This window comes from Camelina sativa, chromosome 9, assembly GCF_000633955.1.
Source record: "Camelina sativa cultivar DH55 chromosome 9, Cs, whole genome shotgun sequence".
NCBI classification, from domain to species: Eukaryota; Viridiplantae; Streptophyta; class Magnoliopsida; order Brassicales; family Brassicaceae; genus Camelina; species Camelina sativa.
Window position 1 is genome coordinate 21764780 of NC_025693.1, and position 26816 is coordinate 21791595.

At 38.8% G+C, this 26816-nt stretch overlaps 10 protein-coding genes across 16 annotated transcripts; 6 read left to right on the forward strand and 4 right to left on the reverse strand.

Moving 5' to 3' along the window:
* LOC104711668 (serine/threonine-protein kinase rio2) lies at positions 5-3526 on the forward strand. Of its 6 annotated transcripts, none has more exons than XM_010428376.2 (14): positions 5-95; positions 423-553; positions 663-709; positions 805-875; positions 1001-1114; positions 1211-1386; positions 1484-1572; positions 1789-1906; positions 2069-2142; positions 2233-2280; positions 2428-2590; positions 2737-2868; positions 3006-3104; positions 3195-3526. In XM_010428376.2, the coding sequence occupies exons 2-14, from the start codon at positions 470-472 to the stop codon at positions 3363-3365; spliced, it is 1386 nt and encodes a 461-aa protein (XP_010426678.1). In that variant the 5' UTR covers positions 5-95; positions 423-469; the 3' UTR covers positions 3366-3526. The 6 variants fall into 6 exon arrangements, with proteins under 6 accessions (XP_010426678.1, XP_010426679.1, XP_010426674.1 ...); XM_010428377.2 differs by having other exon boundaries at positions 3012-3104; positions 3192-3526; XM_010428372.2 differs by having other exon boundaries at positions 6-95; positions 3192-3526.
* Positions 3815-5564, forward strand: LOC104711670 (protein POLLENLESS 3-LIKE 2). Its single transcript, XM_010428378.2, has 4 exons — positions 3815-4070; positions 4188-4400; positions 4485-4640; positions 4738-5564. The coding sequence occupies exons 1-4, from the start codon at positions 3921-3923 to the stop codon at positions 5506-5508; spliced, it is 1290 nt and encodes a 429-aa protein (XP_010426680.1). The 5' UTR covers positions 3815-3920; the 3' UTR covers positions 5509-5564.
* On the forward strand, positions 6582-9652 carry LOC104711671. Of its 2 annotated transcripts, XM_010428381.2 has the most exons (4): positions 6583-7772; positions 7848-8035; positions 8428-8651; positions 8736-9652. In XM_010428381.2, exons 1-4 carry the CDS (start codon positions 7028-7030, stop codon positions 9508-9510), a joined length of 1932 nt encoding a protein of 643 aa, XP_010426683.1. In that variant the 5' UTR covers positions 6583-7027; the 3' UTR covers positions 9511-9652. The 2 variants fall into 2 exon arrangements, with proteins under 2 accessions (XP_010426682.1, XP_010426683.1); XM_010428380.1 differs by having other exon boundaries at positions 6582-8035.
* LOC104715543 (L10-interacting MYB domain-containing protein-like) lies at positions 9713-10725 on the reverse strand. Its single transcript, XM_019230021.1, has 2 exons — positions 10230-10725; positions 9713-10141 (listed from the first exon to the last, which is right to left on the reverse strand). Exons 1-2 carry the CDS (start codon positions 10572-10574, stop codon positions 9713-9715), a joined length of 774 nt encoding a protein of 257 aa, XP_019085566.1. The 5' UTR covers positions 10575-10725.
* On the forward strand, positions 11424-13142 carry LOC104711672 (rac-like GTP-binding protein ARAC11). The gene is made up of 7 exons (XM_010428383.2): positions 11424-11510; positions 11744-12036; positions 12132-12219; positions 12316-12425; positions 12519-12582; positions 12681-12811; positions 12900-13142. Exons 2-7 carry the CDS (start codon positions 11938-11940, stop codon positions 12999-13001), a joined length of 594 nt encoding a protein of 197 aa, XP_010426685.1. The 5' UTR covers positions 11424-11510; positions 11744-11937; the 3' UTR covers positions 13002-13142.
* LOC104711673 (vacuolar protein sorting-associated protein 35C) lies at positions 13233-18109 on the reverse strand. Its single transcript, XM_010428384.2, has 21 exons — positions 17946-18109; positions 17738-17834; positions 17513-17636; positions 17238-17423; positions 17056-17143; positions 16834-16890; positions 16633-16722; positions 16415-16537; positions 16151-16285; positions 15804-15920; positions 15441-15680; positions 15293-15358; positions 15088-15177; positions 14919-15008; positions 14661-14750; positions 14451-14519; positions 14275-14355; positions 14089-14196; positions 13909-14012; positions 13695-13814; positions 13233-13593 (listed from the first exon to the last, which is right to left on the reverse strand). Exons 1-21 carry the CDS (start codon positions 18027-18029, stop codon positions 13383-13385), a joined length of 2370 nt encoding a protein of 789 aa, XP_010426686.1. The 5' UTR covers positions 18030-18109; the 3' UTR covers positions 13233-13382.
* On the reverse strand, positions 18199-20265 carry LOC104715544 (pentatricopeptide repeat-containing protein At3g51320). The gene has a single exon (XM_010432939.2). It carries the CDS (start codon positions 20106-20108, stop codon positions 18522-18524), a length of 1587 nt encoding a protein of 528 aa, XP_010431241.1. The 5' UTR covers positions 20109-20265; the 3' UTR covers positions 18199-18521.
* LOC109126603 (RING finger protein 165-like) lies at positions 20754-21477 on the forward strand. The gene has a single exon (XM_019230301.1). The coding sequence runs from the start codon at positions 20955-20957 to the stop codon at positions 21219-21221; it is 267 nt and encodes an 88-aa protein (XP_019085846.1). The 5' UTR covers positions 20754-20954; the 3' UTR covers positions 21222-21477.
* LOC104711674 (putative F-box/LRR-repeat/kelch-repeat protein At1g11620) lies at positions 21023-22995 on the forward strand. Its single transcript, XM_010428385.2, has 2 exons — positions 21023-21199; positions 21563-22995. Exon 2 carries the CDS (start codon positions 21578-21580, stop codon positions 22748-22750), a length of 1173 nt encoding a protein of 390 aa, XP_010426687.1. The 5' UTR covers positions 21023-21199; positions 21563-21577; the 3' UTR covers positions 22751-22995.
* On the reverse strand, positions 23729-26659 carry LOC104711676 (aspartyl protease family protein 1). Its single transcript, XM_019230319.1, is given in 11 exon segments — positions 23729-23970; positions 24055-24126; positions 24201-24261; positions 24350-24437; positions 24570-24643; positions 24839-24980; positions 25109-25339; positions 25561-25724; positions 25727-25798; positions 25883-26024; positions 26188-26659. Coding segments are annotated over 11 exon segments (1689 nt in total). The 5' UTR covers positions 26631-26659; the 3' UTR covers positions 23729-23770.

Sequence of the window (26816 nt, forward strand, 5' to 3'; positions counted from 1 at the left end):
ACCATTGGGTTTTGACTCCACCAAAAACTTTCTTCTTCTCTCTGCCGCCGCCGCGCTCTCTCTTTCTGTTGCCTCTCTAATCTCACTAGTCTCAGGTTAGCTTTTTAAGTTTTTCTGCTACATCAATAGTTCCTTTCGCATCTCCCTTGTTGTTTCGTTTGTAGGTTTAAGTTCTCTCCTTCTTCCAAGGTTTGTATTTCGATTGACAAAAACTTATTTACCTCTCCGTCATAGTCGAAACTTTTAACCTAGGTTACTTAGGATTTTCCATCGTATCTAGTCGGCATCTACTTATTGCGTCGAGGGCCATAGTGTTTACTTCAAATGTTAAAGCTTTGAAATTCGAATTGTTCGTTGTGGGTTTGTCGTTTAGGGTTTCGTTCAATATCACTTCTTTAATTTGAGAAATTTATCTTTATTAGGCAGGTTTGAATCAGAGTAGAAAGGGTCTTACACTGAGGCGTAAAGGATGAAGCTTGACGTGAATGTGTTGAGATATCTATCCAAAGATGATTTTCGAGTTCTCACTGCTGTCGAGATGGGAATGCGAAACGTTAGTGGTCTCTGTTTGCTTTTTATTTCATTCTTAAATTGAATGAATTTTATGCTTTAGGGTTTATTGTATTACCTCTGAAACTACTCTGTTGTATTCGTGTTGGCAGCATGAGATTGTTCCTTCTGAGCTTGTGGAGCGCATTGCTTGTCTTAAGTATGACTCATCTTGATGCTTTTAGATGTTTCCATTCTTATTTCTTCATTTTGGTGAAACTTATTGTGTAATTGACATACCTTTTATATTCACAGACATGGAGGCACATACAAGGTCCTGAAGAACTTGCTTAAGTATAAGCTCTTGCACCACGATGCCTCTAAATGTGAGGAGTTATTATCTCTGAAGGCATTATTAGTTATTCTTGATATGTGTCATGAGGATAGGCAGTCTTAGAAAGTTGCAGAATCTCTAAAGTTTATTGCTTTCTTTTCTTATCTTTTGTTCTAGATGATGGATTCAGACTCACCTATCTTGGTTATGACTTTCTTGCTATTAAAACATTGGTCAACCGTGGTATATTTACTGGTGTTGGTCGTCAAATTGGGGTCGGTAAAGAGTCAGGTGTGTTCCTTTCCGACATATTTTATATATTGGTTTGACGAGAGATACTTATCGGTGGCTGATTTATCTTGTTTATTTGTTCTTCACATATAATAGACATATTTGAGGTCGCTCAGGAAGATGGAACTATTCTGGCAATGAAGTTACATAGACTAGGGAGAACCTCCTTTAGGGCTGTCAAGTCTAAGCGTGACTACTTGAGGCATCGCAGTAGTTTCAGCTGGTTGTATCTTTCCAGACTTGCGGCTCTCAAGGAATTTGCTTTTATGAAGGTTATATGCCTTGTTCCACTAATGTAAAACTATTCTTGTGGGTGCATCATCTTTTATTATTTTTAACATAATTTTTGTTTGGTTTCCGGGTGAGCAGGCTTTGGAAGAACATGACTTTCCGGTTCCAAAAGCTATTGACTGCAATAGGCATTGTGTTATCATGTCCCTTGTGCAAGGTTACCCCATGTAAGGACCTACCTACATATTCACACAAATAAAGTTTGTTATGATTTTATGCTGTTGGTCATCATCTACTGATGTTCTTTGGCCAGACATTAATTTTAAGCTTTAGACTAAGGAGTTTATGCATTGGATTCAAGTTTCTTAAACACTCACTCACTAAGAAACATGTACAACCTTGCTGCTGTGAATCACATTTGTTCACATTTTCTTTTATGACAGGGTTCAAGTGAAGCAATTACAGAACCCTGAGACAATTTTTGAGAAGATCATTGGGATTGTTGTTCGTTTGGCTGAGCATGGTCTAATTCATTGTGACTTCAATGAATTTAACATCATGGTAAGATAGTTCAATTTATCTAGTTGAGTAATGCCTTCTCTGCAGTTACTTGAAGCTGAATCGTTATTTAAGTTAATTAATACTTTCTGTACATGTTCGTTCTACCCTCTGCTTCTTAACAATTTTCATTGTCACCTCTTGTTTAATATTTGTATATTTTAGATTGATGATGAAGAGAAGATAACAATGATTGACTTTCCACAAATGGTATCTGTTTCACACCGAAATGCACAGATGTATGTGTCTCATCTCTGCACCATGCATCAGTACTCTCTTTCAACTTTTCATGCAGTGTGCTTGGTTTGCTTATGAATTTTGTCTTTCAGGTACTTTGACCGTGATATCGAGTGCATCTTCAAGTTTTTTAGAAAAAGGTTAGTTAACAGTTTGATTTTTTTTTTTCTGAATACATAATTTGTTCACAATACCTAGTAGCAGATACTCTCTCCGTTGCTGAATCCATGTCATGATTGACCCCCTTAAATTCTCAATTTTTGTTTACTTTGGTCTTTTTTTTCCAGATTCAATATGATTTTCCATGAAGATAAAGGTGAATCAGATGAGACGGAGGTGGATGAGAACAGCAGACCATCTTTCTACGATATAACTAAAGATGCTAATGCTCTGGATAGAGATCTAGAAGCTAGTGGGTTCACAAGAAAGGAGCAGAATGACCTCGATAAAGTACGTAATGACCTAAGTTATAACACTGTTTACCAATTATTTCTTGGTTTTGCGTATATTTTTTGAATTTTAGGCAGTCAAATGTGTCAGTTGGTGATTTATTGAATGAAATATATAGAATGAACATGTGTCTCTGTCTTTTGTAGTTTATTGAAGGTGGGGTGGAGAAGAGTGAAGGTTCTGATGAGGATGATGAATCTGATGATGAAGAGCAGACATGTGACTCCCATGAAGAGGAAAACGTTGATGAATTGAAATCATTACAGTTGCAAGAGAAGGTATGAAATTTCCAACTTCACGATATAACTCACTAAAACCATTGTCAATTTCAAATTGTTTGTCTTTTAATACCAATATTAAACTTGTGCCAAGTGGAGATGTTCTTACATTACATTGTATGATTGGCATGATGTAGGAGCAGAAAAGTTCAGATGGTGTTGAGGCAGAAGTTAAGTTGGATGATACCGAGAAAGGTGAAAACAGTGAAGACAAAGATGATGCTGAAAGCGATGAGGTTAGTATCTTCCGTGTAAGTAAATCAAGTGAGTGTGAACTAATGGAATCACTTAACAAAATCAGTGTTACTTCCTTTGTAATACAGAAGGAGGAAGAGGATGATCCAGAGCTGGTTAAACAGTTGGGAAAGCAAAGACGCAGAGCCATGGCAGCAGCCAGAGGAGGTAGAAAGTCGCAGTCGTCAAGAAACACATACAAGGACAAAGGAGGCCGATCCCAAAACTCCAAGATTCACAGCAACATGAGCGGCGGCTGGTGAAAAACAAAACTTTTTACAGCAAATTTTGATACACAATGCTTTTGTGAAAGATACGGTAAAAAAACTCAAACTATGGGCTTAATGGGCCGTATCATGATGTTAACGAGCCCATCACAATCGTCTTTTCTAGTGAATTTTCTTGATTCGTCAAGATTTTAAAATTGAACACAAACCAATGTACTGAATCTACAGATAGAGAGAAATCTAAACTGTAATGGATATGTTTCTTTAAAAAAAATCATCTCAAAATCTTATTATGTCCAAATTTGTTTGATTTTGTTTAGGCGGGGGCGAAACCAGAAATACATGAAAGTCAAGGGAGTAGTAGATGATAAAATTAAACGCTCCCCCAGTAATTAGCGGAAATAGAAAATAATGCAACGCAACGGCTAGTCACCTCAACGGTCGAAAATTTTAAATCTTTTATAATATTTCGGATCTCTCTCTCTCTCAATCCTTCTTAAATCTAAACCTTGATCCCACATTACTCCTCCCTCTGAGATTCCCATTTTGTCATCTTGTTCTTCTTTCTCTTCTTCTCCATTTGCTCCAAAGATGATGAGAGATGTATTCAGGCCGACCAAATCAGCCCCGTGTTCTCCTGCAAAGCCACTTGGTATCTCCCGTACTCAGTCTGAATCGTTTCATGCTATCCACAAAGTCCCTGTTGGAGACAGTCCTTATGTCAGAGCAAAGAATGTTCAGGTGATTACTACTCTAATACATATCCCTTTGTTTAGATCTGAATTCCACGGAATCTGAATTTATGTTTTTGGGTTTGATTTTGCAATTGAATCTGATAATGAGTTTTTTATGGATTAGTTGGTGGAGAAGGATCCAGAGAGAGCAATTCCTCTGTTCTGGAAGGCCATTAATGCTGGAGATAGAGTGGACAGTGCTTTGAAAGACATGGCTATTGTGATGAAGCAACAAAACCGCGCTGAAGAAGCCATTGAAGCCATCAAATCTCTTAGAGTTAGGTGTTCAGATCAAGCCCAGGAGTCTCTCGACAATATCCTTCTAGATCTCTACAAGGTTCGTCCTTTTACACATAACCCCTTTATTCCTCTGTTTTCATTTTGCAATTTTGTATTGAAATGGAATTGTTTGTTGTTGCAGAGATGTGGGAGATTAGATGACCAGATTGGACTTTTGAAACACAAACTCTTTTTGATACAAAAAGGTCTCGCCTTTAATGGTAAACGAACCAAAACCGCGAGATCTCAAGGCAAGAAGTTTCAGGTCTCTGTGGAGCAAGAAGCCACTCGGTTACTGGTAAGCAGAAATAATTCAATATGTCTGTAATGTTTCAGCAATTGCCAATTTTTTTTTGTGTTATTCTGAATTGGATTTGAGTTTGGTTTTGAAATAGGGAAACTTGGGATGGGCTCTGATGCAAAGAGACAATTTTGTGGAAGCTGAAGATGCGTACAGGAGGGCTTTATCAATAGCACCAGACAACAACAAAATGTGCAACCTTGGTATCTGCCTTATGAAGCAAGGAAGGATTGATGAAGCTAAAGAGACTTTACGACGTGTGAAACCAGCTGTCGTGGATGGTCCTAGAGGAGTGGATTCTCATCTTAAAGCTTACGAGAGAGCGCAACAGATGCTTAACGATCTTGGATCCGAGATGATGAGAAGAGGAGGTGATGATAAGGTTGAACAAAGAAGGCTCTTTGACGCCATCTTTGGATCTTCCTCTATCTGGCAACCTCAGCCTTGTAGTGAGCAGAACGTGAAACCAAAATCGAAGCCTGTTGGTTTGAGCAACGATGGATACGGTGACGAGAACGTGAAGATGAGTGTGAATCCAGTAGTTGTAAACCCATTGAGGGTTGATGCAAAACCGTTCTTCTCTTCAAAGTTGATCATAAGTAACAACGAGAAGCTGAAGAGAACAAGATCATCGAGCCAAAACATGGGAGTAATGAGTGGTAGTGGTGGTGATGATCTTGAGGTAGAGGCAAGCGCGAAAAGGAGACTGTCGATGGAGAAGAAAGCAACAGAATGTGGATTACCAGACAACAAAGACTTCGAAGATGCGATCTTGGCTGCTGTTTTGGGGACAGAAACAAAAGTGGACAAGAAGAGGCTCAAGGTGTTCCAGGACATCACTTTGTGCATCAATCAGAGTCTCTAACCAAAAATCTATTTACTATTTATTTATCATTCTAATTCTTAAGTTTAGTGACTGAAGCAAAAAAAAAAAAGGAGATGAGCTTAATTCTTCTTTGGTAATTTATCAATGTTTTTGTCAGCTTTAATGTTTGCTGCCATTTTTTTTTGTTTTCACAATTATTGTCGTCATTGATGATTAATAATGAAAGTTGAAGTTATTATATATTCACTGCCTTCTACAACTATTGTTATTGATTGTGACTCTCTCCCATTAATATATTCACTGCCTTCTACAACTATTGTTATTGATTGTGACTCTCTCCCATTAATCTATACAAATCTGATTACTAAATTACCATTAATCCAGTGGTTAAAGTCTTTATTCTTTGGATTCACACACATCACTCATACAAAACTAGTGTGGTTAAGAGAGTAGAGAAATTAGGGGAAACTAGTATCCGTTATATGAATTTTGGCCCCTTGTGCTCCCCAAGTTATAGAAAGAAACGCTTGCCCACTCCACTTGTCGAAATACAGCCGTTGAAATTGTCTTTACTTCCGGTTAGTACCTACCCCTCGTGCCCTTATTTTTTAACACGGCAAATGAAACGGTGTGAAACAAGTAGTACTAGTATTTGTTTGTATTTTCCTTAATCTCTCTCCCTATTTGAAATTAAGGCATTTTTGGTAATAGCATTAATTCGAGTCATGTACACTTTGACTGTCAGAAAAAGGCAAAAAGTATATTATTGTTAACAGAATTTGATATATCTATAATCTATTACTCCCTCTGTCTCATAAAGATTGAAGTTTTAAGCTTTTACACAGTTTAAGAAAACAATGATTACTAAATTTAAATATATATTTTTCTTTGATTAAAGGAATATTATTTAATTTTAAACCAATAACAATTCTTAAATATTTTCAATGAGTACTTCTTCAAATCTACAAAACATCAATCTTTGTGGGATAAAAAAATATCTCAAAACATCAATCTTTGTGAGACAGATGGAGTATATGGTATATGGCTGTAAAAATTAGAAGAAATAAAGGTTATTGTGGTCAAACGGATTGTTTTTGGAAGAAATGAAAAGGAAAAAGGAAGTGATTTTATTGGGGGAAAGGGCTCTCCGACCAAAGCCAAATGGTGAGTGTGTGAGGTTAAAACTGAAAAAAGAAGAATCTCAAATTCCAACTACATTCCACAGGGAAGCCAAAGTGGCCTTCACTTGCCATTAAAAAACTCTTTAAATTTCTTTCTTCTTAAAATACCAAAATCATCTAACCTTCAACATCTAAATCCTTAAGTTAAACTCTTTGAGTTTTAGATCAAGACAAAGCTTAGATCTTTTCTTTTTTTTTTTTTTTTTTTGACACAAACGAGGTAACATAGAAGAAAGAAATGGTTTGTGGGTAGAGAGAGTGTGAGATTTGTTGAGATAAGAACATAGAGAAAAAGAAGAGATGCATGGTTGAAGAAGAAGAAGAGGAAAGACTCATTTTTTCACTTTCATTTTCAGACAAGAAGAGTAGTTGAAGAAATGGGTTGTTGTCAGTCAAGGATAGATAGCAAAGAGATAGTGTCTCGTTGCAAAGCAAGGAAGAGGTACTTGAAACAGCTTGTCAAAGCTAGACAAACTCTCTCTGTCTCTCACGCGCTTTATCTCCGTTCTCTACGCGCCGTCGGCTCTTCCCTTGTTCACTTCTCTTCCAAAGAAACTCCTCTTCACCTCCACAACCATCCTCCATCTCCATCTCCTCCTCCTCCACCTCCGCCGCGTCCTCCTCCTCCTCCTCTTAGCCCTGGTTCAGAAACCACTACTTGGACCTCCACCACCAATTCATCCGCTCTCCCTCCTCCTCCTCCGCCGCCGCCTCCACCTCCTCCTCCTCCGCCTTCTTCTACATGGGACTTCTGGGATCCGTTTATACCGCCGCCTCCTTCTTCCTCAGAGGAAGAGTGGGAGGAAGACACAACCACCACCACCGCAACAAGAACCGCGACAGGAACCGGAACTGGTTCTGACGCTGCTGTCACGACTGCTCCGACGACAGCTACTCCTCAAGCTTCGTCTGTAGTGAGTGGGTTCTCTAAAGATACAATGACAACGACGACGACGGGAAGTGAGTTAGCAGTTGTGGTGTCGAGGAATGGTAAAGATCTAATGGAGATTATTAAAGAAGTCGATGAGTATTTCCTTAAAGCTGCAGATTCTGGTGCTTCTCTCTCTTCTCTCCTTGAAATCTCAACCTCCATCACTGCCTTTTCTGGTCTTACCAAACCAGGTGAACAATCAAGCTCTTGTCTTCTTCACGATTACTTAAGGTGGCTGAGTGATTTTGATTTGTGTGTGTCTCCAGGGAAAATGTACAGTAACTACGAATGCAATTTGAATCCGACGTCGTTTTGGACAAGGGGGTTTGCTCCTAAGTTAAACGAATACAGAACCGCAGGAGTAGTAGTTGGAGGAAACTGCATTGTTGGTAGCCATTCCTCTACAGTGGACAGACTCTATGCTTGGGAGAAGAAACTTTTTCAAGAGGTCAAGGTATTCATTCATTTCATTGACTAAGTTTCAATCTTTTTTGAACAGTTTTTAGACTTTGGATGTATATGTGTGGATGTTTAGTTTCGTGGAAGTATGTTTTATTCTCCAAATTCAATTTTTTATTCACTTTTGAAGTTTGAATCTTAGAAATTGGTTTGCTTAGTTTTTCTATCCAAATATGGATAAATGTTTATTTTTTGGAATTTGTTTGATTCATGTGTGTGGCATTAAAGGCTTGTGGTGGGTCCAAGCGTGAGCAGATAGTGTAAGAGACCCACGTGTGTACTTAATTTCTTATAATGACTCTTGTGACACTGACACAAATATATTGCCAAGCAGAGTCAGTGATTGAGTGACTGTGTTGGTTGTTCTGTGAATGTGGGTTTTTGCAGAATGCAGAGAGCATAAAGATGGAGCATGAGAAGAAATTGGAGCAAGTGAGGAGGCTTGAGATGAAGAGAGCTGAGTATCTCAAGACTGAGAAGGCTAAGAAAGACGTTGAGAAGTTAGAATCTCAACTCTCAGTTTCTTCACAAGCCATCCAAAGCGCTTCTAACGAGATCATCAAGCTCAGAGAGACCGAGCTTTATCCTCAGCTCGTCGAGCTTGTTAAAGGGTTAGTTGTGTGTATATACCATTGCTTCATTTTCCTTCATTTGGTCTATGTTGTGAACAAAGGTTCTTGTATGATGTACTGTAGGCTAATGTGTATGTGGAGGAGTATGTACGAGAGCCACCAGGTTCAAACTCATATTGTTCAGCAGCTTAAGTACCTCAACACCATTCCATCCACTGAACCTACATCCGAGCTTCACAGACAATCAACTCTTCAGCTTGAGCTCGAGATCCAACAATGGCATCATTCTTTCTGCAATTTAGTCAAGGCTCAGCGTGACTACATCCAATCTCTCACGGGTTGGCTCAGGTTAAGTTTGTTCCAGTTCAGCAAGAACCCACTTGTTAAGAGTAGCTACGAGTCAAAGATCTACAGCTTCTGTGAGGAATGGCATTTGGCTATCGATCGTATCCCTGATAAAGTAGCATCTGAAGGGATCAAGAGCTTTCTAACTGCAGTCCATGGAATTGTGGCTCAACAGGCCGACGAGCATAAGCAGAAGAAGAGAACAGAAGCTATGTTAAAAGATTTTGAGAAGAAATCAGCTGCGCTGAGAGCGCTCGAAAGTAAGTATAGTCCATATTCAGTGCCTGAGAGCAGGAAAACGAACCCTGTCGTAGAGAAGAGAGTAAAGGTTGAGATGCTAAAAGGAAAGGCAGAAGAAGAGAAGAGTAAGCATGAGAAGTCAGTGAGCGTGACTAGAGCCATGACTCTAAATAACTTGCAGATGGGATTCCCTCATGTGTTTCAGGCAATGGTTGGGTTTTCAAGTGTGTGTATGCAAGCCTTTGAGTCTGTGTACAATGAAGCTAAGAGCATCGGTGAGGATCAAGAGGAGGTCAAGAGGTTGCTCCCTTAGAGAATAACAAATCTAACAAATTGTTTTACCATTTGCTCTCTGTTTTTGTTTGTTCCAAACCAACCTTTTGGTAAAATGTTAGGTTGAGTTTATGCTATTTATTATCTTTTTGAAATTGGTTAGAAGACTTTTCATTGAACCATTCCTTGAAACTTCATCTAGTCAACTACTTCTGATCCATGTATAGAGATGTAACTAACTCTCAGCTCTTGGCACACTTCCATTGAAGCCAGGCCAAGCGCATGTCACTTTTCAAAGACAAGAACGTCTCCCTTACACTTGCGTTATTAAAGGACTCGAGTGCTGCAAAATAAACATCCTCAGGTACGCCGTGAATACGATCTAGCTCTCTGATACACTCGGAAAGAGAGAACCGCCTACTCAGCTGCATCAAAGCAGTAGTCCGCAGCTTCGACGCAGCTGCCATTTCAAATATAGCATTGGCAATAGAAGCCTCCACACCTCTGCGCCTTCTCTTAGGAGTAGGAGAACACACTGCAGCAGTATCATCATACTCAGATGAACATACTTCATGTTTCCCATTGGTCATGGAATCTTCTGTGAATATCTGGCAGAGCTGCTTGTAGATTGGACAACCAATTGTTCTTATGTCCTCTGCATCTGGATACTCCTGAGTCTTAAGATACCACAAAGATCAGGAAAACAGAATAGAAGATGAATCAAAGTTGACTCTGAGCATAAGGTTAAAAAGACAAGACCTTTACATATTGGTCCCAAGCTTCATCAGTGGCGATAAGAGAACCAGTGGATTCATCAAAAATGAAGTCATCTCGAGATAGTAGTAACTTAACAAGTGCAAACTGGCGTTTGAGAAGAGCGAATCTGTTCTTGAGATGTTCTTTACCCCATTTAAGACCACTTGTTTTGTAAAACTCAGAGGATATAAAGTTCCAAGCTTTATTAGGGATAGAATTGTTCACTCTGTTTCCTTTAAGGACTTGATCGACTAATAGATCTGCGAGTAGCTTCGTTAAGAAAGGCGTCCACTTTGGTTGCTGCTGATGATGTTGATACTGCTCTTCATCAAAGATTCGATTCGCCATTGTGAAATTCAGATATAGGCCGATCGGGAAACCCTAAACCAACCTTAATCGATCATACCAACAGGTGATGAAGAGAGTGTGCCAAATTTTTTTCAGAAAGGGAGTTGGCGTTGAAGAATGTCTGATTTGTTGATAGACCCCTAAAGTATTGATTATTCACATGATTGCCCCATTTACAAGAAGTGATACGAACCTCGTCCAAGATACTGGCTTGAGAGAAATTAACCTTGAACTTGGAATCATGTATTCGTATATGTAGGCATCATATTACAGTCATGCATTGAGACTTTTTCCTTTTTTTGATGTCAGTGTTGAGATCCAAGGAAAGAAGTCTCCCCTCAGTCTTAGCTTGTCCATACTCTTATCTTTGCATAAACTTTTGTAATCCTTGTTAGTGATGCTTATCAGCCTATTAAGTAGATTATTATACTCATTAGTGATCTATGTGACATGCATAGCTTTCTTTACTTTTCTGATCCGTTATTCTTGCAGGCCACATAAACTGGCTTTGGATATAGAGAATGCTGCATGGAGAAGCTGTTGCAGCCTGGCAGGTATCCTCCTCTGAGTCGGCAGTACTTCTTTAATAGTGATTTGAAAAGACTTCAGGAAAAAAAAAAGATTACATATTTACAAGAGAACAACAATGTCCCAATGCAAAAATGGTCATGTCAAATCATAAGGAGGTGACCTACCAACCTATAATTAACTTTTGGAAATTGTTTGTTTGTTATAGTTAGTTAGTGAGTTAGTTAATTAAGGACATTGCTTAAAGAAGAAATCAAGTTTAATGATAACTTAAACACTCACATGATTTGTATACGCAACAGAAGAAAAGAGAGGGAGAGAGAGAGAGAGAGAGAATTCGTTTGGGCGGCAGAAGAAGACAAGTCCCCTAATTTAATTTCCCATAAATAAACACAACAAAATCGATTGGTAAGTTTTGTATTGTTTTGTTTTGAAAAGCTATTAAAAGAGGAAATCCCCAAATAGTCTGGTAAATAGAGAAAGAAGAGAAAAAAAAAAAGTTTTTGATTATTTTTGTGCCAGCGGAAGGAACGTTTCAACTCCATTTTTCCCGGCCAAAGCTAACTAACAAACTCTTGTTTCTCGTTTCTTCTTGTCATTTTTGTTTTTTGGTTTTGTTGCTTTTCCCCTCTTTTCTTTAGGTAAATAGGGTTTTCAATTTTTTGGGACAAAGTCCGCTCCTTCCGAATCCGCAATGCCCAGATGGTCGATTAACACAAATATCAAGAATCTCCTATTCCAGGCCTGTCTTCTATAGTCCTTCTGAAGATCTAAAAGGCTAAATCTTTTTTGTTAATTTTCCCTGAAATTAATAATCTTTTGAGGGTGGGGGGAAATGAGTGCTTCGAGATTCGTAAAGTGCGTGACGGTTGGTGATGGAGCTGTCGGAAAAACATGTTTGTTGATTTCTTACACAAGCAACACTTTCCCTACGGTTATGTTCCAATCTCCTCATCGTTTTATGTTTCCTTGTTTCATTATCACAACAACACCATCTCATTTTTTTGGGTTTTTTTTTACAATATACAGGATTATGTGCCTACCGTTTTCGATAATTTCAGTGCAAATGTTGTTGTTAATGGAAGCACCGTGAATCTTGGATTGTGGGATACTGCAGGTTCTTGTTTTGAAATTTCAAGAAATGGTTTTTTTTTTTGTTTCAAAATAAAAATTTGGATCTGAAGATATTGAAAAATTGGGTATGAAAAAACAGGGCAAGAGGATTACAACAGATTGAGACCACTGAGTTACCGTGGAGCAGATGTTTTCATTTTGGCTTTCTCTCTTATCAGTAAAGCCAGTTATGAAAACGTTTCCAAAAAGGTATAAGAAGCATCCATCAATCATTCTTTCATATTATTGGGATCTTCACATAGTGAACTCTCTCATAAAGTCACGATGGTGGCGTGTTTGCAGTGGATCCCGGAGTTGAAACATTATGCGCCTGGTGTCCCCATCGTCCTTGTTGGAACAAAGCTTGGTGAGATTTTTCATTTGTGTTTTCTCCTTCCTGATCTATGCCTTTGCTTTACTACTAGTTGTGACTGAGTAGTTTGTGTTGCTCCTCCTCCTCTCCAGATCTTCGAGATGATAAACAGTTCTTTATCGACCATCCTGGCGCTGTCCCGATTACTACTGCTCAGGGTGAGGAGCTGAGGAAGCAAATAGGATCACCTACTTACATCGAATGCAGTTCCAAAACTCAAGAGGTATATATTGGCTAGTCTACTCTTGGGACAAATTTCTTATGCAATGTCAATGGCTCAATGCTAATGTTGATTATGTGAGCTTTTGCAGAATGTGAAGGCGGTTTTTGACGCAGCCATCCGAGTGGTGTTGCAACCGCCAAAGCAGAAGAAGAAGAAGAGCAAAGCGCAGAAGGCTTGCTCCATTCTATGATTGGAAATCTCTGTTTTTTTATGTATTTGGTTTTGGTATATTAATGTTCTAACAATGAATGAATCAATGTGTTAATCGACAGACACCCAAGTTTGATTGGTCTTTTTTTGTTCTTAATATTAATGGAGTTTGTCTGAATCATCCTCTTTTGTTGCTTCTACAATTCAGTCCTATGCACAATTACACACACACCCCATGTTTTGAAAGCGTTTTTGAGTCATATTTTGTATGTTAATGTTTCAAACTTTGCAAACATGTTTATTGGTAGAGAGCGACTGTAACTAGGAAAAGAAAAGTATGATACAAGTTTTATTTCTCAAGATGATTCTTCATGCTTTTGCAACAAGATGAGAGAAGCCTAAAAGAATACAGGAAAGAAATTTATTCGAACCATTCCATTTTGATTTTCTCGTATTTCTCACTCATGCCACCATCTTGCTGTCTCTGAAACTCGATGTAACGTAGAGTGCTATTTATGAACGACTCTGCGCCTGACTCAACCTTCTTCGTCTCGCTTCTGATTAATTCAGCTAAGCTCTTGATTGTATCGCCTGTTACTTTTGTGTTTCCTTTCTCCAAGAAGTAGAGATACCTGCATTCACTCATAAAAACCATTAAGAGAAAGTGGTAGCAAAGTACTCAATTACAAACATTTTGTAGCATATACAGGTGCAACTAAAACGAGTAACTTACTTGTTCAGAAGTTCAACATATAGAGCCACCGACCCAGTGCTACTGGTACCACGGGATGCGTTGGTCATTTTTTGAACAGCATCTGCAATTCTTTGTGCCCTTTTCAAGCAAAGCACAACCCTGGTCTCCCAACAAAATGACTAACTCTCAGTATGCCTCAATTGTTTCCCTTCTTAACATTGAGATTTTACAGTATACAATCATATGTACATACCTCTCTCCATCTTTCAGGTTCTCGCACTCGTCAGCCCAGAAGAGATGCGCACATTCATAAACAGCTCTACACTGATCTGGCTTCCTAAGGAGTCTTGCAGAGTACTACAACAACATAATTTAGCCTTGTTAGTATTCAATGTAGCCCTCACTTACTCAACTGGTTTGTCAGGAAAGATACCCCTGTCGCCTTGTGAGTCAGAATATCTCTGTTCTCAACATTAAATACACGCATCCGCTGGAGTGTCCCTATTATTAAGCGTAGTGCTGTTATTTGAGCCTTTGAATCCTATAACACCCAAAATTAAGCAACGTCAAGGTCTTCCTTGCAGAACGTTGCATGTAGCCTCCTAAAATATTCACTTACTGAAATTTCTTCTTCATACAGAAGATATGCCTTTGTGAAGAACTCATAAGTGACTGTTTCTAACTCACAGTCATTTGCTGCCTGAGGATTAAATAGCAAGTAATTTTTCAGCTCATGCACTACATCTATTGTTGGTTTTGAACTTTTGATAATGGATACACCAAAGGATCATATACCTGAGCACATTGCAAGTAGAGGCGCAATGCCAAATCAGGTGCGGAAACATCAGATAGAGCTTCCACGGTCTGTAAAAAGTTGAGATTCAAAATCGACTGGCATCATTATTCTGGCAAAAATAAATACTATTTTTCACGGGACAAAGCCAGTGATGTTAGCAAGGCACTGTCCTCACTACTTTATAACAGTCAATATGTATGTACACTTGCCTCACTTAAAAGCTGTAGAATTCTCTTTGGTGTTGCTGATGAATCATCTCCAAATGGGTTTTCATCTCCACCTCGCAGTCGCCGAATTAACTGCACATGTTTGTCAACACAATGTCAAAAGTTCCAAATTCAAACAAAATGTCTATTAAATCCATAAAAGAACTGGAAACGACACAATCATTCCAAAAAATTTAATTGAGCTTAAATTTTCCAATTTGGAGATTGAGTGAAGAAGTGATCAGTAAAAAATAAACAGACCTTGAGAGCGGAAAAGACAAGGGCTGGTATAGTTAAAGGCAAACGTTTAGGTCCTCCAGTCAGGATGTGCTTCCTTACTGTGAAAATAATCTGTAGTTGGGTAAACGAATTTAGAATCGTACACACAGGCCACATTGATAGTAACACCTCAATTAATCATAACACACACCTTAGACATTTCTTCTGGATCATCATTGTAGAGGTTGTGAACAAGCCGTGCAACAAAGTTCTGCTCTTCCTGGAAGTCTTCTTCATCAATCTAAAACTCATCCAGTTTGAAAGTGTAAGTTATCTAAAGGAAAACAACTCTTTCGAGTGACTAGTATACTGTATATACAAATGCAATAAGAATTGACAAACAAACATTCTAACACCTCATTATCAATTGCTCCGTCAAAATCCTTGATGAGACCCTTTGCCAGTTCAAAGAATGCATCGACCTGTAACAAACAATAAAAGGAAACTCCACATCAATAGAGAATGCTAAAAAGAAGAAACTGAATCGAGGAAGGAAACAAACACCTCATCAGCAGTAGAAATGTGAGTATTGTTTTTCAAAACGCTCTGAACTATAATAATTGCCATTGCTTTGTTTGTCTCATGGTCAAGGTATTCCATTACTCGAGGAAAGTTGGTAAGCTTCAAAATAGTTACAACATTATTATACTTCTCCAACGGAGCGCTAAGAAACGCGACGATCTGTTTTGCTGCCTTGTCATCACAAAGCTTTCCTGTTGCAGATAGTTGGGTAACACAAGATCCCTAAAGAAAAAAAGAGAGACAACAATGCGTATTAGCAACAATCAGAACTGCTTTATGCATCTAAAAAAAGTACTACACATGAATAAACTTAACACGCTTATACATGCTCAGAAAGCATTATACCAAAACTTGATCCACATAGTCCAGACGATCCGAATAGACATGGAGAGTAAATTTCAGAAGAAACAAATACAATGTTACAGATCCTGCGGCTGGCAAGTCCACCTGTGCTTCTACAACCTGAGGCAGAATCAATCAACTGTTTATAAATACAACTGTGAAGAGATTATCAATGTGATACAATCAGAGGCAGGTAGGGAAACATAAATTACACAATAATCTCACAACACCTTTGAGATTAAGCTAGATTTTCAGCTGTTTCTAATACTAGCCACCGAAATAACTAAACTTATATTCAAGTGCCAATTTCAGTTATCCTTTTGACTTCATAAATTAGATGCAAGATTTACCTTCCCAATGGCATAATTGAACTTTGAAAAGGCTTCTACTTGCAGGAAATTAGGCAATGCTTCCACACTAGATGCAGCATAGTTTGAAAGCCTTTCCATTAGACCAGAAAGGACCGTCTTGATATCAACAGACGGCTGTAAAACAAAATGACAAAAGGGAAAAATGGGAAAACATGTTCCGATGGGATGAGGTTTATTAACAGTCTTAACTTTTTTTTTGTTTAAACTGCATAAAAAGAAGTAGTCGATTAAATGAAAAAGTACCTGAAGTTGTGGACAAGCACCCAATAATACATCGAGAGTTTGAAGGTGGAAATCATCAGGAAAGACTTGAATAATGCAATCCATTAGGTAGCACTGTGCAAGTTCATCCTTACAGTTGACAACCTTTTAAAACATAGTGATAAATAATTCATATACCGCAACACTTAGACGGAAGCTTGGATGCTGAAATTATCTAAAGGAAGAGAGAAAAAACAGACCTGCTCCAGTATTCTAGGAAGAACAGTATCTCTGTAGATTCCAAGGTCAACACCTTCCAACTGACTCAATACATGAAGGTTCTTCCCAACCTAATCAGGCAGTAAACAAAAAGGAAGAAAGGTGTCTTTCAGAAAATAATTAGAACCATTGCTCGCAAAATTTCTAGATGAGAAGAATGAGCTACAAGTTAATGGTATTACAAGATCACGTAGTTCATTCCTTTCTTTCTCCCGTTTTTCCTTCTCCCGACTAGATCCCTGGATACCAGAAAGTCTCAACTCAGGTTCAGTTCAGTAGGGAAAATTCACACAGAGTAGACAATAGCATATGATCAGACATTGGACTCTCACGGCATGCAACCATATTCAGCATATACATGATCAATATGAGAGCAGAAATATATCATTAGTATTCCAACCAACCTGATGTTGCATTCGGACCCATAATTTGTTCATCTCGGTAAAATTCTGAAGCACAAACTCTAAAGCATTCATTTGTGCATCACCATCTCTGCAGAGAAAAGCAAAACACTTGCCTCTTTTACATGTGTTTCCTAATTTAAACAAAAAAAAATGTGCTAAAGACTAAGTTGTGTGACCTTTACCCTTCCAACTCAGAAACAATGCTGGGTAACTTATCCCTAGTAACTTGAGCAAGGTAACTTCTCAAGAAAAGACCACGTAAAGGATGTTGAACAGCTCGACACATTTCAACAAGATCCTTAAGTATATCCGTAGTAGTAACGTCCTTGGATTTGATATATACAGATCCTATAGTACAGAGAAGATACCTGAAAATTCGATTGATGAGTATATAGGCATATCTATATAGTTGTACATAAGACAATGTATGTTACTATGTTATATGCTCTGAACTTACAATCTTGGCAAAATGTTACCGGCGTGCTGGACTAACTCGTACAGCTCTGCAATAGAGCAACCACGTCCCGTCTCTTCCTTAAAGAATATCTCCAATGTCCCCAGTTCATTAAAAACTCGCATATCTGTACAAATCCAGATCGCAGTTAAGGAAATTAAATTGATACACAAGAGCTGCTGATCCCCCGAATTCCAAAAAAATGCGAAGTAAGGTGAATTAACTCACAGAGTTCATAGTATTTATGAGGAGAAAGCTTGGAAGTACGAAGCTCGCTGAGCATCTGAGCAGAAAACTTGAGAGCGTCTTTGAGATTGTTGGAGTCCTGCCATAGTAATTGCGAATTTTCGTTAGAAATTAATCCAGAATTTAGGGTTGAAGATCCCAATGGAATAAATTGATTGATGAAGAAGAGAAGAGAGGAGAGGAGAGATACGATGGCGCGCTGCATATAGAAAGCATTTTGCTTAACGGCGGTCATGGCTGCGGCGAGCCACTTCTCATCGTCGTCGGCGATCATATTTGTTTCTCACTACTTGCTTTAATTCTACAGATAAAAGTCTCAATTTTGACCCAACATGTTTTTTAGAGATCTTAGCGTATACGAGAGTCAGAGTATTTAAACTTGTTATTCTTTTGTTCATTAGCCAACTTTACCTTTTTTTCAACGCTTGCTTTAAAGTAGATGCTGACAAAAAAATGTTGTTACTTTCAATTTCGTAAATCGATCACATGATTCACACATACTTCATTCACATTGAATGTGCTATAAAAAGCTTTTCTCAAATCTAAGAATTGGCAAATCTGACCCCAAAGAAAAGAATCAGAAACCAAACTTTCTCCTCTTTCCATTCAAAATCAGAATTTTTACTACTCTTTGTCTACAAAAACAGACCAAACTCATGCTCATTCCCAAGAATAGCTTTCAATTTTTATGACTTTATAGCCAGGAGGATCTGGCAAAGGTGCAACCGTACGTATGCTTTGACTTGGGGACTAGCTTATAATTATGTCAGTAAATCACTGATTTCTCTAAACTAGTCTCGGTGATCACATTTTCTGCCTCTTGGCATCCTAGTCTTAGTCCATGGACTATCTCCTTCAAGTCCACAAGGCCACACCCTGGTATCCGTCCTATTTTCTTTTCCTTCACTATCTCCCTCACTCTATCAACATCCTCCCACCGTCCTGTAACGCTGTAGATATTCATCAGCAAATGGTAATACTTGTAGTTCTGAGGATCCGTCTCTATCAGGGACTTGGCAATACTCTCCCCTATAGACGGATTTCCTGTGAAACGCGAAGAGCTGAGCAAATTAGCCCATTTTGCAGACTCCGGCGTCACATCTTCCTCTTGCAAATTCTTCAGAGTTTCCTCTGCTTCTTCAGGGAATCCAGCGCCGGAGTAAAGATTAGCCATGCACCATTGGTGTCCAAAGTTTGGTTTGATCTCAAACTCATCAACCATCAGGGTGTAGTAACTTTCTCCTCGAGAAACAAGCCCAGCTCTAGCACAACCGCAGAGAACACCAACAAATGTTACTTCATCAGGTATGAGCTTACCATTGATCATAGCTTCAAATAATTCGAACCCATCTTCAGGATTCCCGTGTAGACAATGTCCCAATATCATCACATTCCATGTAACTTTGTTCTTACGGGATACACTATCGAATATCCTACGTGCTAAATCTACTTCCTTGCACTTTCCATACATGTCAATCAAAGCTGTATCAATAACTAAACTCGAATTCAACAAGGCTCTTCGTATCAATGAAGCATGAACGGACCTACCTTCCTTAACTCTAGCTGATCTACCACAAGCATTCAACAACGAAACAAAAGTACTCTCATTTCCTTGCAACCCTGTTCCAACCATCTCACGAAACAAACTAATGGAAACTCCAGGATTGTTAGCACCCAAATAAGCACTAATCATGATATTCCAAGAAACCAAATCTCTCTCAGGCATTTCATCAAACAACTTGTGCGCATGCAAAATATCACCATTCCTCACCGCCCCTTTGATTACAGAGTTCCAAGACACAACATCTCTCTTAGGAATTTCAACAAACAGCTTCTTCGCAAGATCCAAAGCTCCACAACAAGTATACATATGAATCAACGAGTTCTGAACATTCAAAACTCGATCGCATCCATGCTTAACAGCTTGCCCGTGACACATTTTGCCAGAATCAATGCAAGACGTCTTCTCGATACAACTAATCAACGAAACGAAGGTGTAACTATCAGGAAAAAAACCAAATCTCACTACATCGAAGTAAAACCCCAACGCTTGTCTCGGAGCAGAAGAGACCAAATACGCCTTAAATACGGAATTAGTACAGTCGAGCCTCCCAATGCTGCGGTGTACCGATACGGTGTAGCTGGAATCGCCGAATCGCGAAGAACACTTCAACAATCTGATAGCCCAAGAAGAATCCCAGAAGTTACCAGAGGTGATAAGCCTAGCGTGGACTTGGAAGAGGTGTAGAATAGTACTGGAACCTTCGACAAGTTTGAAACCCTTAAGCAGACCAGGGACAGGGGGGATGAATCTGGATGTGACGAATTGGCGAATAGAAGAAGCTTTTGCCATTCATCTCCAGCTTGGAGGATCTTTAGATTTGTTGAGTCAGGGTTGGATTCAGAAATCGCCATTAACCCACGATCATAGCTATGTCAAAAGGACTCGGAAGGTGTGCGGCGAAGGAGAAGAAATCGTTTAGTGTAAAAACCTTACCAGAACCTTCTGAATGAGCCGGAGTGTTTCCGGTTTTGCCGGATCAAAGTCAAACTTGGTTCGAGTGGACTTGTTTATATGATTATTATTTAAATAGAGTTTTCCCATAAGAAAAACAAAATTCAGGTGCATATATGCAAATTTGTTTTAAAAGAAGATAAATGCAATTTTTTAAGGTTAAAAATGGTGTGAAAATGAAGGATAAGGTACCTCATCTGTCACGACCTAATTTTAGTTTAGATAGGAGTTTCAAAATCAATGTTTTTTTTTTATGGGATACAGAGACATTTACCTATACAAGCAAAACTGTTTTTAATAGCAAAATTGAGATATATATATCTATGGAGTCTTTCTTATCTTCTTGGTATTTCTTCTGTTGGAATCTTCAATGTATATATATATATCTGAATCAGATTGAGAGTTTTTAGAATGTGATGTGCATGAATAAAGAAAACAAAAGAAGGTGATACGTAGAGAGAAAAAGAAGGTGAGAAGTAAGGGTCTGGTGTTGGTGTGTGAACATAAAAAAAGAGAGAGGTTGTGTTTTAACGTGCATTGTAATCCATTAAAGGCCTTGCAAATCACGCAACAGGGACGACCAACCCCTTTTTATGTTTGTCTATCTAAAACACACACGCCTCTCTTCACTCTTGTTAAATTGATAACACCAGAGCTAATTGCAGAGAGAACCAATAGAAGAAGATGAAGGTTCTAGAGAAGTGGTTGGCCTTGATGTACCCAAGAGTGCAAGAAGGAAGAGAGGAAGAGTGCTGTAGTGTGTGTCTGATGAGAATGGAGGAAAAAGATCATGTCAAGTCTCTACCTTGTTCCCATGAGTTCCATAGTCTCTGCGTCGATACATGGTTCAATGTCAGCCGCAAGATTTGCTGTCCTCTTTGTCGCTTTTCACCCGCTACCATCCTCCTCACTGATGAACTTCTCCTCTGGTTCTCTTCTTTCCATTTCTGATTCCTTCCTGTTTTTTCCCTTTTCTTCTTCTTGAGATTTAAAACACCTTTTTCTCTATGTAATTCCCTTGATTCTCAGAACAAAAAAGATGAGAAAGTCTTGTAAATAAATTGTTAATTTGCCGACTCTGACTTATTACCTTAAAAAGTCAGTCAATTATTGCTCTTTTGGTAAGAATTGGAAGAATATATTTTCTTAAATTAGTCTGTACGTTATGACTCTTTGGAAAGTATAAAGAAAAGGAAACTTTAAAATTGTTATGATTCTATTAGTGAATCTATTAAGTTTCCAATTTCTATTATGTATATATATATATGAATTATCTCTCTCTTGACAATTAGGTCACACGATCGACGATGTCAATGAATCTGCTTCCATCTGATTTGGAAGAGGAAATCCTCTGTAGAGTTCCATTCAGATATCTTGCCAAGTTCAGATCTGTATGCAAGCTTTGGAATAGTATGACTTTGGACGAGAGAGTCATCCTTAAGAATATGAGATATAGCGGTGAGCATGAGTTTATAATCACCCATAATCTGGATCTTTCTTCTTCCGTGAGCATTGAGGAGCAGCAAAACGTGGTAGATTCTCCTCCGTCTTTGGTGATCAAAAACCTTAGCCTTAGAAGAGTTCGTCCAGCACGGTGTGTTAAGGTGTACAAGATCGTGCAATGCGACGGTCTCTTGTTGTGTGTCATGGACAACCAGCTTTTGGTTCGGAACCCTTTACTGAAAGAAACGAGTTGGGTCAAATGCGGCAGCGACTTTCACGCATACGATGATGCGTACAGCCTTGGATACCTCAGCCCTTGTGATTACAGGATCTTACGGTTTCGATGTGCTAGTAATTCAAGAAACAGACCTCCAAGAGTTGAGGTCTGCCAACTCGCGTCTAAGACATGGAAGGTTATAGATTATCCGATCAGTACTTTTGATTGGGTCCTTAAAATACCCTTGTCGATACTCTCTTTGAGAGGAACTCCTTACTGGATTGGTCTCCGAGAAGAAGAAGACCATACAACAACAGCCTTCGTACAAAGCTTTGATTTTGCCAAAGAAAGGTTTCAACTGATAGATCAGCTACCGTTCAGGTATGAAGAGTTGAATCCTATTGCAATGGAGATATTTAAAGGAGACAGGCTCTCAGTGTTGGAGCAATGTCACAAAACACGGAAGATATGCATATGGGTTAAGCATTGGCTCTTACCTTCTTGGAGTAGATTGATGGTCGTGGATAGACCACATTTTCCGCTGTTACATCCACCATCAAGTCGTGTTTCCACAAATTTTTTTCTTGACAAAAACGGTAGGCTCGTCGTAATTTGTGTTGAGTTCAATGTCCAATATATTTATAACATTTACAGAGTCATGGGCGAGAACAACGACGAGTTACAAGTTTTTGAAACAGACAATGCTGCGGAAAATAGTATTTCTTGTTCATGCAGCTTCGTTCCGAGTTTAGTGAGGCTACCAGGGTTTTTGAAGCAAGACACAAGTCGGATTCGTTGGAAAAGAAATAGATTCAAATAGTCTTGTTTTTGGTTGTCCTAATAAGAGAGCTTCTTGTTGCTTACTTTTTCATTTGCTTAGAGCAATGGTACTATATCTTTTTCCTTTTGCTATCATGAAGTTTAAAATTTTTTAGTATTTACTATTTACTAAGACTTCGTTTAATTGGTATGTATGTACTAGTAATTCGAGCAATCAAAAGCTCAAAACCCCTTGTCCCTGGATATTAATGATAGCTGACACTGGAGTATATTGAAGATTAGCTATGTGTTATGGCTTCTCCTCTGTTATTTTGGTTTTGGTTTGGTAAGCATGGGTTTAGACGAGTTTATAGTGCACACACACTTGACTTTTGTTAGATATTTCACTTCATAAAATAATTACTTCCAAACTCGGAGTTAAGAGTTAACCCAACTAGACAAGAAATCAAGTTAAGAGTTACTCAGGCATGGTGCAGCAAGACTACCTCAAGAGAGGCCAAGAGAACAACTTACATTCCTAGACCCAGCTATAAAGCTAACAGGAACCCAACCCTCATTATCCATGTACTGCCGTTAAGTTTTTCATTTACATGAGAAAGGGCAGGCAACAAATAACCTGAGCCGAGCTCTAAATGTTTCAAGATTTTAGTGAGAATCCCAGGAAGAGAGAGGAGGAATTATCCAACCAAAGCCCATGGATTGAGGAGGTGGATGGGGCATATAGATTCAGAAGGTACTTGAAGGTGTAGTTGCTAGCTGCATTGCCAAGACGAAGTTGTTTGCCCACAGATGGTTTCCTCTGCTATCATCTTTTGTACAGAGATAGAATCATTTGCAAACAGACTATAGTGAAATAGGTCACAAAATGGTCAAACCAATGAACATTGTTTTTTGACATATTTGCAATTGCTTCAAGCACTTTGACATATCCAAAACATTTTTTTTTTAAAACACACATTGGTTACAACTCTCAAACCAATGAATGTTTGTGTTTTTGCTGATTATTATGAATAGAACATATAAAATGGTCAAAGCAACACAAAAAAATGGCTTCTGTGATTCAGAGGAAGGCCAAAAGAGGTACGAGAAGTAGGAATTGAGAAGCAAGAGGGATGATGAGATTGGCTGCACCGCCTGTGTCAGAGTTTCTGGTGGAGTTACGAGGGTCGACTGGGGGCGGTGTAGCAGAAGCAGCAGGAGGAGGAGCTTCGATCTCTGGTGGTGGAGGAGACTGAGATGCTAAGCTTTCATCTTCAAAACCTGCCATAAACACGAAACACGTCATTACCAATGCTTTGTTCCTAGATAGATATAGTCACTTCCTGTCCTGACTTAATCACTTACAATTAGACTGCTTCCAACCCAAAATCATCCGCTCGCGGTCAAATACAATGCGGTGGCCCGACATCAAGTTCTCTGCATTCGACACATACTCTCATTGTATACATATAAAAGTTGAGACCATCAGAATTGGTTAATGAGATACTTACGTCCGATAATGTTGAGATTAATGCTCTTGAGAATACCCTAGCAGTACATCGTAGTACCCTCCTGTTAGTCGTGTTCAAAACCAAAGAAACAAAATGTAAATAGATACATTAATACAAGAAATAAAGTAAAATTAAACACCATGGCAAACCTTGGACGGTGCTGGAAAAAACGGATTCTTGAGAGTCAATTTGGATCCTCCAACAAAAGTCATCTCTACGGGGGTTGTAACGTTTGGACTGCATGTGAAGAGGACGAGCATTAGAATTTAGATGTGGTATAGATTAGACCATCTTACTAGTAACTTAAAAGAACGTGCTACCAAATTGGGAAAGCATATATAACTACACTGATAAGAGTGCAAGCATGACCTCAAGTCGTAACAGAACTCAAACGGAAACTCAGGATAAACTGGGCGTCGTTCGTTATCCATAAGATCGTCAAACTGGAAAAGTAAAAGAAAGAACGTCATATGATGTAACAAACACAAGCTTCGAAGAAAGGCTTTCGTCTTAGAAATCTTCATTTCAATATCCACAAAAATTACAGATATATCATAACAGTACAAACTTTCTTTCTCCTAGGAAGAAAAGTTTCACACATATCTGGTATTAGAATATATGGTTAGTCTAATCCGCGCACTTAAAGCTTTGGTGAAAACACCATATGCTGGCTCCAATAAGAGAGTAAATGATGAGCCAGTGTCGAACAGTGCAAACAGGCTAACATCAACAAGATCTTCTCCCACTGATACTCCCGTCACATTCACACCATAGGCCGTACTAGTTTTCATTTTACATTAAAAAAATGTGAAAAAGAAAACGATGGGAGATAGAAACAGAAGTGTAGATAAATAGTACAACAAATTAGAAAACTTTAGGCGCTGTTAATCTGATATATATTGACTTACGTTGTTTTAACAAAAATTAAAGGAGTCTCCTCCTGGTCTGTGTAGCCTTGATCTCCGAAACTGATTCTTCCGACAATGCCAATGACACGCCCGAAACACATTGAGAAGGAGTTTGCCGTGATGTTATCTTTTGCTAGAAGGCTCGGAACAGAATAATCTTTCATACCAAGCCCGAGAACACCGTTCACAGCAATATTTCTCTGGAACACACCTGTCTGGTTCTGACCGCAACTGCACAACAAACACGGTTCAGTTCTTTGACATCTCCTTGGTTCTCAAACAGAGGACAATTGATGGAGCCGTACATGAGTTCTAAGAGATGCAATAGACATAGACTTTTTTACATGTCCGGAATCTCACTTCATTCAATAGGTTGCTTATTTTTCATGGCATTAACAGGTGCAAATGACGGTTTGTTTGAAAAAGACAAAGGCAAAGAATCAATTACTTACCCAAGCGTGACATTAGCTTTGACGGGCTTTAAATCCTCATCCTCTGTGACAAGATGCAATACATCCTGTAACAATGTCCCTGTAGTGACGGAGGTGCTAGAGTAGGGAATCTGATAAGGGCAAATACTTGTAGGAGAAGAACATCCTCTTGATCCAAGACAACGCTACGCTTGTCACTGCATCTAATGCTTGAACTTGTAGAAGATGCATTGGGACTGTATAGATTGAGTGGTAGACTCTATGTCAAAGAAGAGAAACGAAATGAGTCACGGAAAAAATAGTCTGAAGAAAATGTCTAACTGGTTCGGGAACGGAAAGGTACCTTTGAAAATCCAGCATCTTCCAAGTCGCGGATGCAAGTAGTACCGCAATTGCAAGGCAACCAAAACAAATCGCTGCCAGTGTCCAGAGCCACCAAGAACCAAGTAGCTGGTGTTCCCACAGAGACATTGGCGTAATGCAGGCTGAAACCACATGGAAACAAACAAAAAAAATTCAACAGGCAATGGAGTCGAGCATTAGACATTCATACCATAAAGCTTTACTATATTCACCAATACCACAAATTATGTTAGCATTAAAAGAAGAAAACGAATTATTGTGAATGAAGAGGAGAAGGGCAATTACAATCCCATAAAATCAACTGCAACTGTGAGGTTTCTCTCCACGGAAGTGAGGGGGGATTCTTCGTTGTAAGAGGCAAGACCTCGACCTCTGATGAAGCGATCACGGTGGGCCAAAACCTTGAAATACTCCAAACTTCCCTTATCCGGAACTAGATCGCTAAAACCAAGATTATGCTTGACAGCATCAGAGAAAATGTGGTGAACTTCGAAGCTGAACTTCCCAGCACTCTCACATTGCTGCAGCCCCCAACACGCCACTAACACAGACAATAGCACAAACACTTGGCGTGCAACGGCCATGACTTTACTCCTCTCCGATGTTTTTTCCAAATAAAACAAATCACTCTCCTTTTTATACCTTCTCAGTCTCAGATAACGAAACATGCTGAGAGAAGAACATTTGATCCTCCGAGGTAATACTTGTTTAATCGGAGTAGTAGCCATTATCTTGTATCTTCGTCTTCTTCCCTGAAACTGAAGGTTGACAAAGGCAGAGTCTCTTAGCCGGAGGGAGACGACTTCTTGAATTAGCCGTTAGAATAGTCAACTCTCTTTTTTTTTTTTTTTTTTTTTTTTTTTTTTTTTTTTTTTTTTTTTTTTTTTTTTTTTTTTTTTTTTTTTTTTTTTTTT

Coding starts and splice junctions, on each gene's coding strand:
- LOC104711668 (XM_010428372.2), top strand. CDS start 470: ATGAAGCTTGACGTGAATGTGTTGAGATATCTATCCAAAGATGATTTT. Junction 1,115..1,210: donor TGGGGTCGGTAAAGAGTCAG/GTGTGTTCCTTT, acceptor CACATATAATAG/ACATATTTGAGGTCGCTCAG. Junction 2,591..2,736: donor AGCAGAATGACCTCGATAAA/GTACGTAATGAC, acceptor TGTCTTTTGTAG/TTTATTGAAGGTGGGGTGGA.
- LOC104711670 (XM_010428378.2), top strand. CDS start 3,921: ATGATGAGAGATGTATTCAGGCCGACCAAATCAGCCCCGTGTTCTCCT. Junction 4,071..4,187: donor TCAGAGCAAAGAATGTTCAG/GTGATTACTACT, acceptor TTTATGGATTAG/TTGGTGGAGAAGGATCCAGA. Junction 4,641..4,737: donor AAGAAGCCACTCGGTTACTG/GTAAGCAGAAAT, acceptor GTTTTGAAATAG/GGAAACTTGGGATGGGCTCT.
- LOC104711671 (XM_010428380.1), top strand. CDS start 7,028: ATGGGTTGTTGTCAGTCAAGGATAGATAGCAAAGAGATAGTGTCTCGT. Junction 8,036..8,427: donor AACTTTTTCAAGAGGTCAAG/GTATTCATTCAT, acceptor GGGTTTTTGCAG/AATGCAGAGAGCATAAAGAT. Junction 8,652..8,735: donor CTCGTCGAGCTTGTTAAAGG/GTTAGTTGTGTG, acceptor GATGTACTGTAG/GCTAATGTGTATGTGGAGGA.
- LOC104715543 (XM_019230021.1), bottom strand. CDS start 10,574: ATGGCGAATCGAATCTTTGATGAAGAGCAGTATCAACATCATCAGCAG. Junction 10,142..10,229: donor CTTGGGACCAATATGTAAAG/GTCTTGTCTTTT, acceptor CTTAAGACTCAG/GAGTATCCAGATGCAGAGGA.
- LOC104711672 (XM_010428383.2), top strand. CDS start 11,938: ATGAGTGCTTCGAGATTCGTAAAGTGCGTGACGGTTGGTGATGGAGCT. Junction 12,220..12,315: donor TGGATTGTGGGATACTGCAG/GTTCTTGTTTTG, acceptor ATGAAAAAACAG/GGCAAGAGGATTACAACAGA. Junction 12,583..12,680: donor CCTTGTTGGAACAAAGCTTG/GTGAGATTTTTC, acceptor CCTCCTCTCCAG/ATCTTCGAGATGATAAACAG.
- LOC104711673 (XM_010428384.2), bottom strand. CDS start 18,029: ATGATCGCCGACGACGATGAGAAGTGGCTCGCCGCAGCCATGACCGCC. Junction 17,637..17,737: donor TCATAAATACTATGAACTCT/GTGAGTTAATTC, acceptor GGATTTGTACAG/ATATGCGAGTTTTTAATGAA. Junction 17,144..17,237: donor ATTGTTTCTGAGTTGGAAGG/GTAAAGGTCACA, acceptor TTTTCTCTGCAG/AGATGGTGATGCACAAATGA.
- LOC104715544 (XM_010432939.2), bottom strand. CDS start 20,108: ATGGCAAAAGCTTCTTCTATTCGCCAATTCGTCACATCCAGATTCATC.
- LOC109126603 (XM_019230301.1), top strand. CDS start 20,955: ATGAAGGTTCTAGAGAAGTGGTTGGCCTTGATGTACCCAAGAGTGCAA.
- LOC104711674 (XM_010428385.2), top strand. CDS start 21,578: ATGTCAATGAATCTGCTTCCATCTGATTTGGAAGAGGAAATCCTCTGT.